This window comes from Xenopus laevis, chromosome 5S (assembly GCF_017654675.1).
Source record: "Xenopus laevis strain J_2021 chromosome 5S, Xenopus_laevis_v10.1, whole genome shotgun sequence".
NCBI classification, from domain to species: Eukaryota; Metazoa; Chordata; class Amphibia; order Anura; family Pipidae; genus Xenopus; species Xenopus laevis.
The window spans coordinates 46,922,861-46,945,515 of NC_054380.1; the positions used below are offsets into that span (position 1 = coordinate 46,922,861).

At 39.7% G+C, this 22,655-nt stretch overlaps 1 protein-coding gene across 2 annotated transcripts in view; it reads right to left on the reverse strand.

The window, feature by feature from the left end:
• Positions 1 to 20,918, reverse strand: part of LOC108717872 — an 80,472-nt gene extending 59,554 nt beyond the window's left edge. The window contains exons 1-5 of one of the 2 annotated variants that reach the window (XM_018265288.2): positions 20,863 to 20,918; positions 20,084 to 20,113; positions 9,533 to 9,625; positions 5,266 to 5,379; positions 544 to 702 (exon numbers count right to left, since the gene is read on the reverse strand). In XM_018265288.2, the coding sequence (XP_018120777.1) occupies positions 544 to 702; positions 5,266 to 5,379; positions 9,533 to 9,598 (339 nt within the window). In that variant the 5' untranslated portion in view covers positions 9,599 to 9,625; positions 20,084 to 20,113; positions 20,863 to 20,918. Of the gene's footprint in view, positions 1 to 543; positions 703 to 5,265; positions 5,380 to 9,532; positions 9,626 to 20,083; positions 20,241 to 20,862 lie in introns of those variants that run through there. The other variant, XM_018265289.2, reaches the window with a different exon arrangement.
• Between the last annotated feature and the right edge of the window lie 1,737 nt (positions 20,919 to 22,655).

Consider the following 22,655-nt stretch of genomic DNA (forward strand, 5'->3'; position numbering starts at 1 on the left):
AAGGTGAATTACCTTAACTTAAACAAGAACCCATCTTTGTAAGATAAACATTTCTGTGCTAATGCCCAATGTTTTTGGCAAACAACTTAGCAGGCTGTGTTCACTTATCTTGATGCAAAGTGTAATTTAGAGTGCAATTGACATGGTTTTTTTTCTCACAATGCAGCATTCTTCAACTCTGTGAGCGCAATGGGCCAATCCGCTTGATGCAACTGTGCTGCATAAAATCTCATTTTGCTCATTTCGCATTTGGTTCATTGTATATAAGATGTAGCACAAGAATGCATTACATATATGCTTTTCCACACCCAAATGGGAAAACTGATTATTTGTTTACAATATGCTCATTGCCCTTCTTTTGCATTTTATTTCTCTAAATATATTAACAACTAACAAAATACACAGACATTTTGCAATATGTGATTTCCCCATTTTCTGCAAATAATATAGATAGCAAAAGGAAAGAAAAAAGTAATTTAAATCACAAATGCAGCTACGACGCATAACTAACATGTATTGGGGGGAAGCCCGTATATTACTTACTTTTTTCAGGTCACCTGTATTCTGCTGTTTTACAGGTGCTTTATGCCATTTCTGCATTTCGCTATGCTGTTTTTGAACTTTTTTTCTCAGCAGGTTGATGTACTTCAAATACAAAGTGTTTCGTAAACTGTACAATCCTTCATATGTCTCCAGATGGCGCTAGAATTTAAAAGACAGTTTGAAACCTTAGTTGATTCTTCACACTAAAGTCCTCTGAGAAACAGAAGGTGGAGAAAACGATTCCAAAGATTTAAGTTGTGTGTCATAGAGGTATACTGGAAATGCAATGGTGATGTCTCTTAAGCATATTATTTTATTATAACAAATATGGGTTTTGACTAAAGTAGATTAGAGCAGGGCAACATGGTAAAGTATAAACTGCTATGAAAGCTTAAATATTTACTACTATTACTTAATATTGTGTTATTTAATTACTCCTGTGTACAGCACAATGGGGCAAATGTACTAAAGGGCGAAGTGGATAACACTGGCGAATTTCGTCATTCGCCGATTTACTAACCGGCTCTGGCGTAATTACGCTAACGAAGGATATAGACTCTGGCGCAACTTCGCACTCTAACGCCAGGAGAATTTTCGCTCTAGGGAAAGAGCGTTACTATGCAAATATACTACGTTTTTTATTTTACTAGACGTTACCTCTATCGCCAGACTTGCCTTCGCCACCTCAGACCAGGCGAAGTGCAATAGAGTAGATAGGACTTGGTCAAAAAAAAGTTGAAAAAAATGCCGGCGTCTTTTCCTTTTTACAGGGTGATAGGCTGAAAAAGATCATACATTTTTTTGGGGTACCCTCCTCCCCCCCTATATTTCCTTACATATGGCACATGAACTCTACTGTGGGCACATGTGTAGGGCAATATAACAACTCTATTTTTTTTATTAAGGTTCCCTGGGCATGTAGTGTACTGTATTTGCTGCAACATATATGTCCATTGAAATGTAACTTTCCGCCGTATGCAAATTATCGAATGCTAGCGCAACTTCGCTATGCCTGGCGTAGCAACACTAGCGCAACTTCGCAAGCGCTCGGTACCACCATCGAAAATTCAATTTTCCGATTGTTTTTTTTGGCTACTTCGACCATCGAATTGGCTACTTCGACTTTGAATTGAACGATTCGAACTAAAAATCGTTCGAATATTCAACCATTTGATAATCAAAGTACTGTCTCTTTAAAAAAAATTTCGACCCCCTAGTTCGCCACCTAAAACCTACTGAGGCCAATGTTCGTTCGATCGATGGAATTGCGCAAAATACTTCGACTTCGATATTCGAAGTCGAAGGATTTTAATTCGGCAGTCGAATATCGAGGGTTAATTAATCCTCAATATTCGATTCTTGATACATCTGCCCCTAAATGTTAACTTAAGGGTGAACAACCCCTTTAATATTCAAGCACTGTCAGGAATGAAGAGCTCAAAGGGCAAAATGTTTTCTTAAATTCAGGTAAAGAAAAAAGAAAGAGAATGCATTCATGATCAAAATGTAATCAAAAACTTTGTAATTGTTGAAGCAGTTCAGTTTCTGGCTGGCTATAATCCAACTAAATATAACATCACAAACAGAGAGGGTCTTCACTAGGGTTAAAAGGAAAATAAGGACTGTCCCACAGAAGAGGTTGGGGGTGTCAGAGAGGGGTAGAGAGCACCTCTGTTGTTGCTACTGAGTATTACACTGTGGGATCTGCAATGAGTTTCTTTTTTTTTTTTAATGAAAATGTGTGTTGGAGCTTCTACTTAGTATAAACTGCAAGTCAAAGAAAAGTAAAAGACAAAATCACTTATCACTCGTTTATAGGAATTGGTTCAACTTAAAATTATTAAGTGGGAACTTTTTAAATTCTAACTGGAGAATCTTAAGGGATTCCCAGCACCATCATTTACACTTTTATCTAAGCAGATCAGTGTGTGACAATTTCCACTGAAAACAGTTTGGATTGTGCTAGTGTTATATGGGATACATAAATTGACTAAAATCAGCACAGTGATTTATCCTCACATGCAGTTTTGAGATTACAATAAAAAAAGGCTCCTTGATATTTAAAGAGGCAAAATTCTTGAACCTCCATTTCATTTAAAGCCTAATGAATTCTAGTCCACAAATCTGAAAGGCCTGTTGATTATTATCTGGCTTATTACAAAGCCCTCCTTAGCTTATGAAAAGTATTAGTATTTAAAAGCTTGTTCAAACTAGTTCTATCTGAATTAAAATGCCTCCCACATAGCTGTTAGGCACTGCACGCCAACTTTATCTTTGCATATTTGTTCCTCTGATTGACAACCTCTATCTGCGGCCCTTTTATTTTAGCCAAGATCATTTACTGGTATGTAACACAATTGTGTAGTAGCCCTAAATAAACACAACCACACCGTTTTTTGATATTGAGAAGTGCTCTCCTCATTGTTATTTCATTACCAGATATTGGGATAGCTGTATACCCAAGAGAGGATTTGATGCATTTTTGACAAACTAAAAAGGCAATGCGGAGAACGTCTTTTGCTTAATAACACAACTAAAACATTAGTCGTGTGATAACCAATGTAATTTACACATTCAGAGGCACATTTATCAAGGGTTGCATTTCGAATTCCTGTGAGTTTTTTTAAACTCCCTTAAATTCGAATGAATTTGAAAATCGACTTGGGGAGATTTGTTAAGAAATTGAATTTGTAAAAGACAGTCAAATCGAATTTGGTTTGAATTAGATCAAACTCGATTAAGTTGTTTCTCCGAAAGAAACTCGAATGTCGGGAAGGCTACAAACAACTCCAAATTGACCCCTGGACCTCTCCCATTGACTTAAACAGTAATTCGACAGTTTTTAGGTGGTGAATAGTTGAATTCGATTTCTTAAAGTGCCAGAGTTTGATAAATCTTGAAAATCAAATTCAAATTTTTTATAAAACTCGAATCGAGCTAGGATAATTCCCTAGTCGAATTTGAATTTTAAGTTTTGACAATAAAAAAAATCGAAAATTCAAATCTTCAATTCGACCCTTAATAAATCTGCCCCTCAGTCTTTCCAGAAGAATAATACAAATATGTATAAGTGCATGGTAAGGCTTAGTCGAATGTTAAGCATGAAACACGTGTTTATCTAATTTCATGCTTGTATTGAGTTTTGATACGAAGGAGGGCACATTCATGATATGTATCCTTTGTTTAACTAAGCTTCCCAAGTCTTACAGCCTGCTCATTCATTGGCTAATGTCACTCGTATGGAGACAACTCCAATACTGTCCGGTGTTTGTACTACTAGGCATAAATGGGATATCCTCTTCGCTGCAAACTTGCATGCATTTTGTAGCAAAATCCATTGTTTCCTTTTTCCTCTCTACAATCTTTTTTCAATTCCACAATTATTTTTTTGCAAAACAAAGACAACTCACCACTTAGAGCCTAATAATCTTTTTAATTTTTGAAAAATAAATGTTGACAATCGAGATGCAAGTGAAATAAGATCTTTTACCCCAAATGTGACATTTTGCTAGTAATAAATCTTCCCTTAGTGTTTATTGACCATGTGATGCAGTGAGAAGTATGTAAGCCACTGCAAAGTCACTAAGGCATGGTGGGCTTCAGTGGCATAACTTGATGTTACTGGGCCCCACAAAAAATAAAATTTAGGGTCCCAAACATATTCAGAGGTTGTCCTGTTTTAGGGCATAGACACACTCAGATTCGGGAAGATTAGTCGCCCATCGACAAATCTTCTCTTCTTCGGGGCGACTAATCTCCCCAAACTGCCTCCCGCCGGCTAGAATGTAAATCGCCGGCGGAATGGCAATCAGTGCGCAACTGAAGGGGCAACCAAAGTTGCCTGAAGTTGCATCACAAGGAAACCAGAGGGTCTGCTTCCTCTATAGATACACCCCTATGTGAGTTTATTATTCACATTGAATTTCGTGCCAAAAACACCATGGCAAACTTCTCCAATTTACCCAAAAAGGCTTTTAAACAAGAAATAGCCCCCTCCACTGTCCGATCCATCCCCCCCCCAAGCTCCCTTCCTGTAGCATCTATTCCTTTAAAATGTCTGCATGTCTCCTGACCAGTTGCCGACACGGATCTTGCGGGAGCATACACAGTAGAAGCTTATTCAGGACATAGATTGAACTACACATGCTTCTCTAAGATCAGTGTCACCGCACTAACAGAAGACAGAGACAGACAGAAGATGGCACCTTTTTTGAGCTAAAATTGAGAAGTTTGCTAGGCTTTTTTTGGCACGAAATTCCACGTGATAAGTAAACTCACATGGGGTTACCTTAAAGATTGTTTGTGCCATCATTAGGAGGATATTTAGTGCTGCAGGTTACAGTAGTACTGTGTGTGAGTGTGTACGGGCCCATGTGTGAGTGTGTAAGGGCTCATATTGTACCTTGTGCTTTTGTTTGTAAATGACACCTATAATCAACCATACCTACTATTTTAAATAATCAAGTAGATACGGAAGCAATAATTGTTTGTTTTATGGTAAATAAGCACCACACCCTAGCATAATGGTCCTAGGTTGTGATGGGTGAATCTGACCTGTTTCGCTTCACCAAAACACATTTTTCCACCCATTGGAGTCTATGGGCATCATTTTTGCGGTGAAACTTGGTGAAAAAATTTTCTCAGTACTAGTCCTAGGTACCTGCATTGTGGATGGTGGAAGCTATGGAATTGAAATGTTTATTGAGTGATCAAATATGTTACCTTTTCTAAAAATTCTTTTTTAGTCTTTTCTTCATCATCTTGATCATCATCAAATGTTTTTATAGCATTTGTTGGTTTTCTTTTTTTGATTTCCTTCTTCTGCACGTCTTCATTCTAAAGTAATGTATTTGTAAACAAAAAAAGACTAATAGCATTTTCAAATTTCTTTTCATTTGTATTTTAGTGCATTTTCCCAACATAGTCTTTTATAAAACACAAATTACTTATTAGCCACTAATGTACTGTAATATAGTTTGTTTCATTATTCCTGAGGTCTTTAATAGCAATATTTACGCCTGTTTTGTAAGGCATGAGGCCCCAGACTCTGTTGGCCTAGGAGGTTTTAATTTAAAACTTTTTCAGTGGTCTGTGGCTTAGGTTCTTAAACTTTTTTTTAGCAGTGTCACGCCATATTACAAGTGCATTTAGGGTTATAAGGGTCTGCAAAAATTACTATTTTAGGATTATTGCACTGGCTTAATAGATTAATTGGTAAGCAGAATGTTTGATAAGGCATTATGTATTTGAAATAGAAAATAACTTGTTTCACTGTATAAGTAATGCAGATTGAGCAATGGCTCCCAAACAGTGGGGGGCTCAGCACAAAATCAAGCTAGAATGAGAATTGGAGAGAATGGCCATATACTCTTATTAATACACCTGAAAGTCCAAATTGAAGGTAAGTTTGACAAGATGCGGGGTCAGTATTTATTTGCTACTAGATATAGTTGAAACTGGGACAGACATTCTGTTCTTGTACTCATTTCAGAAACTGGGCCCTGTTCAAAGATTGGACCTTGAAGGAGGGCCACGACCAAAGGTTACACTTTCAAATGGGGTTAAACTGAAACCCCTGCTTTACAGACTCTGTGAAAAAGCAGCAGAAACTACTTCAGTATATGGGAAGAATGGACTCTATTTAGGCCTCAACAGACTTCCAACAAGCTTCAGAGGTTCTCACAGTTTGTGAAAAATTTTCTTAAGGAAAGTAAATTAAAGAGTGGCTAAAACCTGGGCTCATTGGGAGATATGAGTACACAAATATTACTATTTTAATAAAATAATCCATTTTATTTGACTTATTTGCTGTAAAATAATGTTTATTTTGTAACATGCAATATAGTGTATGAGTATCTATATTCAGGGGCTCCTCAATTCTCCAGTAGCTTCAATTATTACTTCTATTTGCGCTTCTCTTAACCCTTACCAGATTAGCATATTGCTAGACTGAAGTGCAGTTGCCATAGAAACCTAACAGGTCTTTGCCTTCTTTGGTTTTAGTAGACTGATCAAAACTACTGCTTGTTTGCTTTGGGCATCTGCACTTGTGCAATTTAGCACCTATACAGAGGTTCCTGTGTCAATACATGCTGCAAATGCAAACATACCTTTTTAGCCTTTTCTGATAAATTATGCAAAACTGTTCATATGGATTTAAGAAAACAATGGAATTACAAGCAACCAAGACCTGGCAAAAATGTTATGGTTTCCTTAGTGATTTGTGTTCATGGCTGTAACTGGTAAGCATCAAGTGAATTGAAGGCTAATGCTGCTAATTATTCCAATTCATGAAGCCTGCTGGAGCATGTGCAGTTGGGCCAAGTAAGGAATCGGCTTCAACTGCGCATTCACAAATCGCCGTTGAGACCCAAAGATTATACGAAGAGCTGGAAGATGGTGACCGGGAGCTCCGCTGCACTTTTTTTTTTAACTAATACACAACGCGGGGAGGGAGAGGGAAGGGGGCAATGCCTGGAAGTATGGGGGGGCTTTTGGCAGGGGGGTTTAGTTTTCGACCTTCAAACACTTTTTTTCACTTCGGTTGGATTCAGATAGTTCACCAGAAATAAAGACTTTTTCCAATTACTTTCTATTTTCAGTGATCCAGGAGCATTCTGAACTGTTACAATGTGCTACATTTAAGGTCAAACATAAGAAATGTAATGACTAAATGTATCAATTTAGTTAAAAATAGTTACAGAGTCGGTCTGCTGCTTTGAAAGACATAAAAATTTGAAAAATACAACCCTACACTTCAAAATTAACTAAATTGATACAATTTTTTCACTGCAAAAAATGACTCCCATAAATCGGCGTCAACAATTTTTTTTTGATGCCCATAGACTTTTAATAGGCGTCGGCGACATTTCGACGGCAGCAAATTTTTGGCGAAACGAAATGGGTCAAATTCGCCCATCCCTATTAGTCATTACATTTCTTATGTTTGACCTTAAATGTAGCACATTGTAATAGTTCAGAATGCTCCTGGATCACTGAGCTGCCAGACTGAAACACCAGAGGGAGGAACATTAAACTTTGAACTTCAATTTTGGAAAAACTGCAAAAAAAATAAAAAATAGAAAGCAGTTGCAAAAAGCATTTACTGTATTTCTGGTGAACAATCTAAAAAAAAAACTTAACTGGAAAAAGTGTTAGAAAGGTGAAGAACCCCTTTAATACGTTCCTTTTTAGTCTAGAAACATGATATAAACCTTGCACAAACTTCAAGACAAATGGCTACATTTTATAGTGATTCCAGTGCTTTGCAAAAGTGAATAAAGAAGCTGTATTTTTTCAACATAAATTGGTCGGGAGATATATTTTGTCCTATTAAACTACTTCACGTGACAAGGATGTGTGTTTTCCTCCAGCTGTCCGTCGTTTTCAGCGATTAATTTTGTATCCATGCAGCCAATGTAAAGCCCTTTTCTTGGGCAATTCTTTATTTAGTGAATAGTTGTGTTTACACCTTGGTTGCCACAGGGATAGAAGGCAGGCAAGAAGCCATGCACTGTACCGGATTACAGCTTGTCCTGCTGCCTTTTTGAAATGAAAGTGACAGACTTGGAAAGCAAGTTATATTTCTTATAACTAATTTTTAAACTATGTTTACCATACGTTTGAACAGAAAATCTGTGTTTACATGGTAAAGAGGGAGTTGATTTCAATGCTGCCAAAGATTAGTATGCATTGCTCAAACTTCACTGATGAAGGGAAAGTCTGTTTTTCTGTGTTACCATAACAACACATCAGCTACTCATTCTTAGTATGTGCTTTTGATGGATGGCCAAATGGGATTCAGTCAAGGCATCTGAATGCTAATGAAATACAAGCTAAAGCTAAAATGGATGTTTGTCACTCAAACTTCTGTGATTTCAGTGTATAAAAAAATAAATATATCTATATCTATCCGCTAACTAATAACTAATACAAGGACATAATAAATGTATTCAATAAATTGAATTCATATGGTATCTTAAATGATTTAGATTTCTGCTCAAGTTGCAAAGCCTTCAGATTAACTACTTATAAAGTTTATTAAATGTGTACAGTTAAAGGGGTTGTTTCACCTTTCAATTAGAGTGACAAGTAATTTTTTTTAATTGTTTGTGGTTTTTGAGTTATTTAGCTTTTTATTCAGCAGCTCTCCATCTTGCAATTTCATCTAGTTACTAGGGTCAGTGTTCCCCAACCAGTGGCTCACAAGCAACATGTTGCTCATCAACTCTTTGGATGTTGCTCCTAGTGGCCTCAAAGTAGGTGCTTATTTTTGAATTCCTGACTGGGAGGCAAGTTTTGGTTGTATATACTCCCCAACTCTTTTTACATTTGATTGTGGCTCATGGGTAAATTATCCTAGCAACCATGCACTGATTCTAACAGTCAGGATTATGAATAGGAGAGGGCCTGAATATAAAAGTAGCAAAAACAATATAGTTGTAGCATTACAGAGTATTGTTATTTTTAGATGGGCTTAGTGACCCTCAATTGAAGCTGGAATGAATCAAAATTGGTGGCAAATAATATGAAATTTATAAAAAAGATATAACATACTAAAGGTTAAAGGTGAACCACTACATTAGCTTCCAACAAAAAAATTACATCAGTTATCAAATGAATCCTTTATATAGATATTTAGTTGCACTATACAGAGATTTAAACAACACAGAGGTATTAAGGCCCATTTCAGCAGGAGCCACATAAAAATTCGGCCAAATACAGACCTATTCAATCATAAACTGACCTATTCGACCCAAAAAAAAACTTCCACTTAATTTCGGTTGGCTGTTTTGAATTTGAATTTTGAAGTTTTTTCAATTCGAAATTCGACCCTTGATAAATATGCCCCTTACTGTCTTTGATTGATTTTTTCCCATAGAAATGCATGTTCGTGACCCCTCCATAGGCCTGTACAGCAAACCCTAGTACCATGTAATATATTATTTCCAATTATATATAATGTATAGAAGTTTCATGAAATAAATACCTTGTTCTTATAATGATCCAAAACTGAAGGTAAACTGCTGATTTTGTATGAGAGATTTGTTGCCATAGCACATTCCAATTTATATTCTGCAGCCTGCAATAAAATATGACAGCATATTAATACTTCATGTTAATTTATATTTTTTTAAAAGCTTTGAAGATTACAGGGCTCATTAAATTCACAAGTGCACTTGCCCTTCTACATTGTTCCTTGCAGTGTGTCAAAATATGCTTCTTACTTACTGTATAGTTGCACATGGTGCTACTTAGTCCACTCTTCTTTCCATTCTGAATCAAGCAATGCTGCACCAATTGACATGTGGGAACCCTGGAGCTACTGCCTGACTGGTCAGTAGCCCCAGGGTTGGGGCTAAAGAATCAGGCGCTGACGTCAGTCACATGCCGACACCAGAAATGACACTAGACAGACTTTCCTGCAATAGCGTCTGATTTGTGACAAAATTAGCTAATATTATTGAATCTGATGCAATTACATTAGGCGCATCACCACCTTGCAACTGCAACAAAATTGGCATTCTAGGGGAAAAGTAGAGTGCAGAGATGCATCAAAGCATTGGGTGAGAGACAGAGCATTTGAGCTCCAAACTACACTTGCGAACGTTAATAAGCCCTTACATCACTCTAAAATAGTTATGGAAAAATAAAATATACATAGTATAGTATTTAAAAGGTAAGTTCATCTTTCAATGAACTTTTAGTATATTATCAATAGACAGCTTTTTTAGGTATTCTTTATTTTTAGTAGCATAACTACATCCTTGTAGTTGCCAGGCTTTATTAGTTACACCACTATTTATTTTTATATTTTGTATTTGTTCTTGCATTAATTATTAACATTTCCCTCTGCTTCTTTTTAGGCTGCAAAGCCTCCCTTTCCAATTGCTGATTAGGTCATATAACTAAGCCCTGCTATTCAGATAGAAGTCTAAATTCCAAGCCAAACAGCTGAATAACAAACATGGTATGGATTTAAAAAAAAACAAAAAGGTAGTATAATTGAGTATAATCTTTGAATACAATTGTCTATACCAGTATTCTCCAGCTCATTAAGTAGGTTATTTATCACAGTCCAAATTTATCTCAATATTTTCTGCTACAAACTTATTTATTATTACATTTTCCCGAAAATTTGCTTTGTTGGAAAAAAAATCCCTTTTTTTGTTTTTTAGACTTTTTCATCCGATTTTCACAATTGTTTCGTAACTTTCACCCGAAAACCTCGGGGTATTGCTCGAAACCCAGCACACATCAAAAAAATCATTAGGACTTCTCCCGTTGACTTATATGCAACCTCGACAGGTCTGAGATGCCGGATTTTCAGATTTGGACTTTTCCATCCTCGGGGTTTAAGAAATTCAGAAAAATTTGTGATTTTTTAAAAGTCTAATTTTATTAAAAAAAAATAAGATTTTTTTGTGATTTTTGCATTCGGAGTTTAGTAAATAACCCCCTACATGTAGTGGGATCTCTCATACATCGTGCTCAATGATGATGTCGTACAATTAGGTTTATGGAGTCCTTGAGCAGACTGGGGGCCATAAAAACCCTTTGGAGCTCCACATCCGGCTTGCAGGCCTCCAGTTTGACATTCCTGGTCTACACAATAGTAAAAGTTAATTTTAAATTGACTTCTTTTCCTTTCACTTCTAAACAATTTTCCTAGGATGTATGTAGAAAGTTATTTACCAATAGTGCAAGTTGGGAATCACAAACAGAAGCAGTATAACTGCTGTTTAGATATTTATTGTGAGTTTACACCACATGTTTCCAAAATCAAAGGCCATTTCTGAAGTGTGTACAATAACAGTGCAAAACAGACATTTAAGGAGCCACACAGGAAGTCCAACCCACCAATTATCTCAGTGAAAATGCATTAGCCCTTGTTGTTGTAACAGTAGTCAGAAAAGACCATCAGTTCTTTCCACTCCATCTGGTGCACATAGTTCATATGCAGGGGCGCATCTAGAGCCCACCGGGTTCCAAACCTCGGGGGCCTGCACACACGTGTGAAATCCTGCACGCGGTGCGCATGCGAGAAGTCCGGAAGGCAGTGCGAATGTGCAAAATCCAGACGGCAGTGTGCAATGCGCATCCAGCTCACTGTACATATTTTTGTGTAAGTTGAACGCGATTGGGGAGCGGGTTTGGGCTGACCCTATTCATATGTGAAAAATAGTTAATGAATGGCAAAATATAAACAATAGAGTAAACCAAACATGTGAATATATTATTTTATTTGCATGACAACCAGGAACAGTTCCCTTTCAGAGTCACCTATATGACACTCTGATGCTTATACAAATATTAATACATTGCTATGCTGCACCTTCTTTACAATACCAATTAGAAAAACTAAATCCTAAAAATTAATATAGCTAAAAATGTATATAGCTAAAAATGCCATATTTTATATACTGAACTTATAACACCAGCCTAAAATTTCAGCTTCTCAATAGCAGCAATGATCCAGGACTTCAAACTTGTCACATAGGGTCACCATCTTGGAAAGTGTCTGTGACACTCACATGCTCAGTGAGCTCTGAGCAGCTGTTAAGAAGCTAAGCTTAGTTGTCACAAATTATCAAGCAGAAAATGAGGTTGGCCTGTAATATAAGGTGATGCTACAAGGCTGATTATTAAATTCTGATGCTAATTGCACTGGTTTATGTGCTGCCATGTAGTAATTTTTGGTATTAATTACTAATCAGCCCTATATTGTGATATTTATATTTTATGTGTACTGTATATTGTGAGTTGGCCCCTAAGCTCAGTAAGTGACAGCAGCACAGAGCATGTGCAGTAAATCAGCAGAAAAGAAGATGGGGAGCTACTGGGGCATCTTTGGGGGCACAGATCTTTTCTCCTAAGTGCTGTAGTTGCCTTGGGCTGGTACAGAAGCCCAAAAGTGTAATGGAGTCTACTGACCTGCTCCAAGATGGCGTCCAAAATGGCGATTCCTCTTCCCTGCACATGGCTCCGGGTGGTCGCAATCATCCTGCATCATCTCCTTCTTGCCCTGTGATTGGTCGCCGGCGACGGAACGGACGCCGGCGTCAGAATCGGGCGCCGGCGTCAAGGCGTCAGCGTGGGGACGCTGGCGTCTGCGTCTGACGCCAGCGCGTCAATTTTGGCGCCAATAGACTGGACTATAAAGACCCTCATTTCCATCCTGACCTTGCCCAATTATAGGTCTATTTCATATAGTTCCTGGGTGCGATATATTCTGTTTTGCTTATCCGTGTTTGAACCTTGCCTGTTATCGACTTCGAATCTGTACTGCCTGTCTTGACCATTCTGCCTGTTTTACGACCATTCTTTGATAAACCCTTTTCTGTACCGCGAACTTGGATTGTTGCCTTCTCTTTGGTCCTTACTTCAACTGCGCCTTCGGGCATTACAGTATAATTGGGCCATGGACCCCTCGGAGGAGGCCCAAGTACCCCTCGATGTCGGAGGGGCCATTCGGGGATTGGCTTCTCGCATGAAATCCTATGAAGCCCAGCAGTCTCAAATTGGCCAGGCAATTGATGTTATCCTGGAGAAATTGACTGCCATGTCTCCAGCGGCTCCTGCGGCTGTGCCTGTTCCTGCCATTCCTGCTCCTCTCCAGGTGTCTGAACCTCGTGTTCCCGCTCCACCTCTTTTCAGCGGAGACCCAAAAGCTTGTCGTGGTTTTATTAACCAATGTGAAATTCAATTCACTCTGCAGCCAGGCCAGTTCGTCTCCGAGCAAGCCAAGGTTGGTTTTGTCATCTCCCGTCTGCAGGGGAAGGCTCTGGAATGGGCGTCTCCCCTTTGGGAGAAGAGAGACCCGCTGATCGACAACGCCGGGGCCTTTCTCCAAGAACTCCGGACGGTGTTTGACGCTCCTGGTCGTACTACTGCAGCCTCGGCTCGACTGTTCCAGCTTCAACAAGGCACTCGCTCAGTTCCCGAGTATGCCATTGAATTTCGTACCCTGGTGGCAGAGACCTCCTGGAATAACGATGGTTACCACGCGGCCTTTTACAACGGCTTGGCTATACGCATTAAGAATGACCTCGTTTCCCGGGAAATTCCTTCTCGGTGGGAGGATCTGGTGGCCTTGGCGGTGAAGGTGGATACCCGGCAGAGGGAGTTCCAGCTTGAACTCGACCGAGAGCGTACAAAGAGGTACCCCCGGTTCCAACCTTCTTTGGCCCCCCGCTTCCAGAGACCCCTGCTTTTCAATCCTGTTCCCCCAGAGCTTCCTCCTGCTCCTATGGATTCTGCTTCTTCCTCCTTGCCGGCTGAAGAACCCATGCAGATTGGGCGGGCCCGCCTGTCCGAACAGGAGAAACTCCGGAGAAGGGCTGCCGGCCTGTGCCTTTACTGTGGGGGTAAAGCCCACTTTGCCCAGGAGTGTCCAGTGAAGCCGGGAAACGCCAAAGCCTAGGTAAGCTCGGGGAGACTTACCTGGGTGGGATTTGTCATTCTCCCCATTCTTCTACTCTACGTTTCCTTCTTCCGGTGCAGATCCAGTTTGGCTCTTTAAAGTTTTCCTCACAAGCCTTTCTAGATTCCGGTGCTGCAGGAAACTTCATGGATCGATCCTTTGCAAGACGTCATTCCATCCCTCTCCAACCCTTGGCAGTTCCTCTTCGTGTCCTGGCGATTGATGATCGTCCGCTGTCGTCTGCCTTCGTCTCGCATTCTACTCAGGAACTTTCTTTTAAGGTGGGCACCTTGCATTTGGAGAGATTATCCTTCCTCCTCATTGATTGCCCTTCCACTCCGGTTGTCCTGGGACTGCCATGGTTATGTGCACATAATCCAGTCATTGACTGGTCCACATTGCAAGTTTCCAGATGGAGTCCTTTTTGTTTACAGAACTGCCTACCCACTGTTCCGGTTGTCAAAATTTCCTCTGTGTCCTCTAATTCTTCTCTTCCCTCTGTATACCAAGCATTTGCCGATGTGTTTAACAAGTCTTCTGCTGAGATTCTTCCTCCCCATCGGCCTTACGATTGCCCAGTGGAAATTCTATCCGGCTCTATGCCCCCCAGGGGCCGCACCTACCCACTCTCTCCTTCGGAAACTTCTGCTATGAAGTTATACATCCAGGAGAATCTTCAGAGAGGATTCATCCGTCCTTCCACCTCCCCTGCCGGTGCAGGTTTCTTCTTTGTTGAGAAAAAGGATGGTAGTTTGCGGCCCTGCATCGACTACAGAGGACTCAACAAGATCACAGTTAAAAACAGGTACCCTCTTCCTCTTATTTCTGAACTGTTTGATCAACTTAGGGGTGCCAATATCTTTACAAAGCTGGATCTTCGGGGGGCATACAATCTTATCCGGATCCGTGAAGGGGACGAGTGGAAGACCGCCTTTAATACCCGTGATGGACATTATGAGTATTTGGTCATGCCCTTTGGTCTCTGTAATGCTCCTGCGGTCTTCCAGGAGTTTGTTAATGATATTTTTCGAGATTTATTGGGTCTATGTGTGGTCGTTTATCTGGATGACATTCTTGTTTTTTCTAAAGATCTTCTGGAACATCGTGCCCAAGTACGTGAAGTCCTCTCCAGACTAAGGAAGAACAATCTCTTTGCTAAATTGGAGAAATGCACTTTTGAAGTCTCGTCTATTCCTTTCCTTGGCTATATCATTTCTCCTCTAGGTTTCAAGATGGATCCTGCCAAGGTGTCTGCAATCCTGGACTGGCCTCTTCCTACTAGTGTCAAAGCCATTCAGAGGTTTGTCGGCTTTGCCAATTATTACAGACAGTTTATAAAAAATTTTTCTTCCAGACTTTCTCCAATTCTGGCCCTGATTCGTAAGGGGGGCAAACCTCAACACTGGTCTTCTCAAGCCCTGGAATCCTTCAAGTCCCTCAAAGAGGCCTTTTCTTCCGCTCCAATTCTTCGGCACCCAGAACCTCTACATCCCTTCTTCATGGAAGTCGACGCCTCTGATGTCGGAGCTGGAGCAGTTTTATCACAGAGATCCATTTCTGACGGTAAACTCCATCCTTGTGCGTTCTTTTCTAAAAAATTTTCTGCCCCAGAACAGAACTATGATGTGGGGAATCGTGAACTACTTGCCATCAAATTAGCCTTGGAGGAATGGAGACACTTACTGGAGGGTTCTTCGGTTCCTGTGACGATTTTTACCGACCATAAGAATCTTGAGTTCATCCAAACCCTCAAACGCCTGAATCCCCGGCAAGCCAGGTGGGCACTTTTCTTTTCCCGTTTTAATTTTGTCATTACCTTTCGTCCTGGCTCCAGAAACAGGAAGGCCGATGCCCTATCCAGAAGCTTTATTCCCGAAGATTCTGTGTCCGAGGAACCTGAACCTGTGGTACCCTCCATCAAGATTATTGCTGCCTTGTTCCCTTCCTGTGCCTCCCAATTGTTGTCCGCTCAAGATTCTGCTCCTGCGGAAACTCCTCTTGGTGTTGCTTTTGTCCCTCCAGAATTTCGTCTTGCTATTTTGTCTCAGTCTCATAGTTCCAAACAGGCCGGACATCCTGGAATTCAGAAGACGACCGAGCTCTTATCTCGTCTAGTATGGTGGCCAACCTTAAGAAAGGACGTTAAAGATTTTGTCTCCTCATGTTCCACGTGTGCTGTATCCAAATCCGGACATTCTCCTCCCAAGGGTTTTCTTCTTCCACTGCCCATCCCATCTCGACCCTGGACTCACCTCGCCATGGACTTTATTGTCGATTTGCCCATTTCCTCCGGCCACACTGTCATTTGGGTTGTTATCGACAGATTCAGTAAGATGGCTCATTTCACTCCTCTCCGCAAACTGCCTTCTGCTCCTGAACTTTCAGAACTGTTTATTAAACATATTTTTCGCCTCCATGGCTTCCCAGCAGAAATTGTGTCCGACCGTGGTCCCCAATTTGTGTCTAAATTTTGGAGGTCACTGTGTAATGCTTTAAATATCTCTCTTCAATTTTCTTCTTCTTATCATCCCCAGTCCAATGGTGCCGCTGAACGTGTTAACCAGGCCTTGGAGCAATTTCTTCGTTGCCATGTGTCTTTGTGTCAAGACGACTGGTCGGACCTTCTTCCCTGGGCGGAGTTTGCCCATAACAATTCTTTACATTCTTCTTCCCAGAAATCTCCTTTCTTCTGTGTGTATGGCCGGAACCCATTGGCATTCCCTCAGGATCTCTTACTCACAAATGTTCCTGCTGCTAATGATCAAGCCGCTCATATGCTGGCCATCTGGCAGGCCACCACTGCTAATCTGGAAAAGAGTTCATCCTCTCAAAAGAAGTTTGCCGACAGGAAGAGAATTGCCGCCCCACCCTATGCTCCTGGTGACAAGGTCTGGTTGTCTACACGGAATATTCGCCTCAAGATTCCCACTCCTAAGCTTGGCCCCAAATTCATCGGTCCCTTTCCCATCATCGAGGTCATCAACCCTGTGGCAGTTCGTCTTCTTCTTCCTCCCGAGATGCGGATCCCTAATGCCTTTCATGTGTCTCTCCTTAAACCTGCAGTGTCTTCCCCCTCTTCTTCTTCCACAGCTCCTGTTGTTATCGATGACCATTTAGAATTTGAAGTCAGCAGGATTCTGGACTCTCGTTTTTCCAGGGGCGCTCTCCAGTACCTTGTCGAATGGAAGGGTTTCGGTCCCGAGGAATGCTCTTGGGTGAAAAAGTCGGATGTCCATGCCCCCATCCTTGTTCGCAGGTTTCATAGGCAGTTTCCTTCCCGTCCTGGTCCCGGTGGTCCTGAGGCCCCCCCTAAGGAAGGGGGTACTGTAATGGAGTCTACTGACCTGCTCCAAGATGGCGTCCAAAATGGCGATTCCTCTTCCCTGCACATGGCTCCGGGTGGTCGCAATCATCCTGCATCATCTCCTTCTTGCCCTGTGATTGGTCGCCGGCGACGGAACGGACGCCGGCGTCAGAATCGGGCGCCGGCGTCAAGGCGTCAGCGTGGGGACGCTGGCGTCTGCGTCTGACGCCAGCGCGTCAATTTTGGCGCCAATAGACTGGACTATAAAGACCCTCATTTCCATCCTGACCTTGCCCAATTATAGGTCTATTTCATATAGTTCCTGGGTGCGATATATTCTGTTTTGCTTATCCGTGTTTGAACCTTGCCTGTTATCGACTTCGAATCTGTACTGCCTGTCTTGACCATTCTGCCTGTTTTACGACCATTCTTTGATAAACCCTTTTCTGTACCGCGAACTTGGATTGTTGCCTTCTCTTTGGTCCTTACTTCAACTGCGCCTTCGGGCATTACAAAAAGATAATGTAACATTTCTAGCTACTTATTTAGTTAAGCCTTAGTTTTTCTGTAATGCAGGGGTCTAAGTATATTCTATATAATTAGTTAGCCAAAAATGTAATGTATAAAGGCTGGAGTGACACAAATGGCACCCAATGTATTCATCATACTTTCCATATGTCATCATAATCCACACTGTAAACTTGTGCTTTAATTGGTGAAGTAAAATTAATCGGTTTGATTGTGTTCTTGATTCACCTATTTGTTTTCCTATCTGTGTGTGTAGCCAAAAATTGTAAATTGTTTTATATATAAAGGAAGACAAATGCCCAGGCCGTAAAAATATTTATTGCACCATGTTGGTATGCACTAAAGTGATACATACTTGTACAATAAAAAACGTTTAACTATGTAGCAACATTGCATGCTTTATATCTTTTATTGGGCACCAGATAATTGCTTAACTAAATGTAACTGTACATAATCTTATTTTCCTGTTTAAGAACAGTGACCTCAGTGGTGAGCATGGTACCATGCAGTAAAGCAGTTTGTGAACAATACTGCATAATAAGACTGAAAAGCTTGACATTGTTTCATCAGTTTTACTGCTTGCCTGCTGCTTTTTTATTTATGGCCCCTTTAGAAAAGCATTTCAAGGCCCCCACTTTAATGAGTATCACACTTAATGTTTCAGGGAAACACTAGACCACACAGCTAATATGGCTATGTACCTGAACCAAGCTTTATTTAAGGAAGAGTAGAAAACAGACCTATAAATACACAATCAGTATCAGTAAAAAAAAAAAAATAATATCCCTGGCTTATTGAAAGTATAGGTATGGGATCAATTATCCAGAAACTTGTTAACCAGAAAGATCCAAATTACAGAGAAGCTGTCTCCCATGGACTCCATTTTATCCAAATAATCCAAATTTTTTAAAAATTATTTCCTTTTTCTCTCTAATAATAAAACAGCACCTTGAACATGATCTAAATTGAAATATAATGAATCCTTATTGGGAGCAGAACAAGCCTATTGGGTTTATTTAATGTTTACATGATGTTCTATTAGGCTTATGTTATGAACAAATTACAGAAAAATCCATTATCCAGAAAATTCCAGGTCCCGAGCATTCTGGATAACAGGTTCCATACCTGTAGTTACATAATGACTGAGGTAGAAAATTACATCGAAGTAATATTCCATATTTTCACACCCATCAACAGTTGATCCAAAGAAGAATGTTTGCTCCAGAAGGAATATAACCCCATATCAGAGAGTCAGAAAGTACCTTTCTGACAAAAAGCTCCCTAAAATCACTTGATTTTGCATTTGCTATATTTTATTTCATGTAACATAAGCCTTTATGCTTTTACATGTGACCTGACTTTTGTTTACATGTCACAGACACAATGATTTAAGTTTCACTTGACAAAAAAATAATAAAATGATGGTCATTTCATTTATGTTTTTAACTTTTCATTTACATTTTTCTTTATGGAAAACTTTTGTTTCCTTTTTGCACCTTTCTTCACATGAAAAAGAAATATTTTGTGTTATTTACTATTATCGGTAACATTTTTTTCCCTTCAAAAATATTCTTGTGCATGTAAATCTTTCCCATAAAAGCCCACATAACAGTTTTTACATAGAGAAAACATTTGTGACTTAACCTTGTGCAGCTGCAGAAGAACACCACATTTAACTGTTATGATCCCATTTCATAATGGAAGTAGACAACAAAACATCAATCCAATGTAAAATTTTATTGGGATACATAACCCATCATTAAAGACAATGTGATTTGTAAAATAAGCTGTTTGCTGTGTGCATATGACATATCAGCAATGGCACGAATTTGCTCATGTAGTTAAGATTAAGAGGAAATAGTTTTTCAGTTAACAAAGCATTTACAATCCAATGTAAATTTTGATTGGAACACATAACCTGTCATTACTACTATGTGATCTATTAAACAAGTTGTTTGTTAAGTGCATATGACATATTAGCAATGGACAATTAACTTTGCTCATATAAGGCGGTGTACATAGTTTTTTGCTCATATTAAGACAGTGTACATCTTTTTTTGGGTGCTTTTTCTTTAGGCTAATAAATAAGTAGCTGAAAGCTCATCACTACAATATATATATAGTTATTTGCTTAAGATTTCATACAGAAAATAATGCAACAACTTCCTTCTTTAATTTTAGACCTGCAGGTCACTTGATTTAAAGCAAAAAAAATAAAACAAAAAACAAGACAGAGAAATTCTTATCTATTTTTATATAGTAATTACTATGTTTTGATTGCTTACCTCCAGGTGAAAGAGTTGTACGTTGTGTATCTACAAAACACACAGATAGCCCTGTTATACAGCTAAAAGCAACAAACAGCTTCCTATACTTTGTAGTCAAAACACACACAGTCATCTGCATGTTTTCTCCCCTCCCAGGCACTTAGCAAGCTCACTGTTAGGTAGCAACAGACCAACAAAATCATTCCAGTTAACCCTTACAGCATACACGGACTTTTGCAACCGATTAAAGGGAAATTTAGGAAGAATCTCTAGTCTATTCTTACTAGGAAAATATTTTTGTTTCAATCTAGTAAATGCACTGAAACAGCACTGAAATTTAAATGCCACAGTGACATTTTTTTAAACAGTTATATTTCATTGATAACTGTCTCATAAGGTTTAAAGGATAGGTACAATCAGACAGAATATTACCAACTTTTAGGTAAAAGCTAAAGATTAAGTCCCCAAACTGGTCCATATGGTTTTTGCCCTATTCAACCTCTGAAGATTCTTTTGTTGAGTGATGTTGCTGTACAATATAAGCAGCACGTTGTAGCACCAGCAGTCCTCTGCTCACTTCCCCTTCTAAGGGGCACATTTACTAAAGGGCGAATTGTCGATGTTTAGTGTAAATTCCCAAAAAGACAATTCGCCATGACTTTGCCTATTTACTAAATGGTGAAGAGGACAACTTGCTAACAAAGAACCTCAGCGCTAGAAAACTTTTGCGCTGTTTCGCCAGGTGAATGATAGTTAATCCGCTGATTTATCTAAGTGTTAACTTTCTAATGCGTTACCTTTTTCGCCAAAGTCTTCTTCGCCTGTTTCTACCTGGCGAATTGTTAAGATGAAGCTACATCCTCAACGTTACATCAGTGACATCATATCCTGTATTCCAAAAAGTCATAAAAAAAGAAAACAATGCTGGCATTTTTTCATATTTTAATGTGGGATTATGTTTAAAAATTGTAACTATTAAATATATGTTATTACATGTTTACACTTTTTAACCATTTGAAGCTCATGCCACATTTGCTTTTGGGTAGGGTCTTGTCTAGGACAATAGAGGATCTCATATGTCTACATTTTGCTTCTTTGGACATTTTCAATAATAAGCAGCCACTTCCAGCAATTTTACCAACATCGCTAATAAAGGCATACATTTGACCTGTATGTACCAGCCTTATTTAAATTTATATAAGCGTAAGTAAATTAATGAAATTCCGCTGGGAAGAAAGTAATACTTTTAAAATTCACTACTTTCTCTATTGAAGTAAGTCAGCTTTCATTTGCTGAGACTTATTGTCGCATTTTAATTAATATGTAGTAAATTAACATCTGACATGAGTTGTGCGAAGTATGGCGAAGCAAAAATTCAGACCTAAGAAAATGTGCTCATATGCATTCAAGTGTGTCCTAATATGGTCTATCAAGCTCTTTAGTAGAGAATGAACATGAGTAGGAACAAATTTATTCCTCTGCTGAAATATAACGACAATACACACAACAAATCTGCTTCTAAATCTATGCATTATTTTAAAGAAGAATATATATTATTATATATATATATTATTTAAAAGCATTCACTTCCAAATAGCCGAAGACGAAACCTGTAACAACTTGCAGGGCATGGTGAAAAGTGCACAAAATAGATGCCAACACCAGTTTTTTTGTTTTTTGGACATTTGTACCCTTCCCTGTGTTTGGCATTCTAGGGATAGGTTTTTGTGCTCAATAATTGAACTCAAAGACCTATGCTTCTACTTTGAATACAGTGTTGCCTGCATTTTGGTTTGCTTTTCTACTGTCTTGCCATTTTTCTTTATCGTGATTCATTTTCCTGTTTCTTCTTTCTACTTTCTGTAAGCAAGCCAAAGTACTCATGGGCCCATATGTCTTTGAGTATTAAGGGATTTGGCTCACCGTGCATGCCCCCAGATGCACAGGAACACACCACTGGCAAGCAGGAGGAGAGGGAAGAGTGATGTCTGGAGACCGTAGTACAAGGAGGGAAGAGACTCTGGTGTGCATCTGTTGTTGAATATTATTTACCGGTTTACTGCCCACTCCACCAGGGCCAGAACTAGGGGAAGGCAGAAGAGGCACCTGCCTTGGGTGCAAAGATGTGGGCGAGTTGTGCAGGTGCCCGTTCAAAAGTCTTCTGACTACCCCTAGTCTGGGTGCTTAGCTCCCCTGCTGCTCTTGCCTCCCTCATCTCCCCTCCCTTCCTTCTATCACTCCTCCATCCCTCCCTCACTCTCCCTACCTCCCTTGCCCTTTCCTTCCCCTTTGTTACTTCCCCTCCTTCCTTTTCATGGCACATGCGCAGTCACGCGCACACACACACGGGGTGGGGTAGCCGTCCGGATGCCTAGGGTGCCCTGACGGCTTGGCCCGGCCCTGCACTCCACTAATTAAGTCAAATCACCCAGCAAAATGGGAACGCCCCATTATAGAACCTATAGTTTTGCACAATTTATAAGCAAATACAGATACAGTACTTGTAATGCCAACCTCAAGGACATTTGTTAAATTATATACAGTAGGTACTATAGAGCTACTGTTATAAATCATCACAGTGGTGTAGACT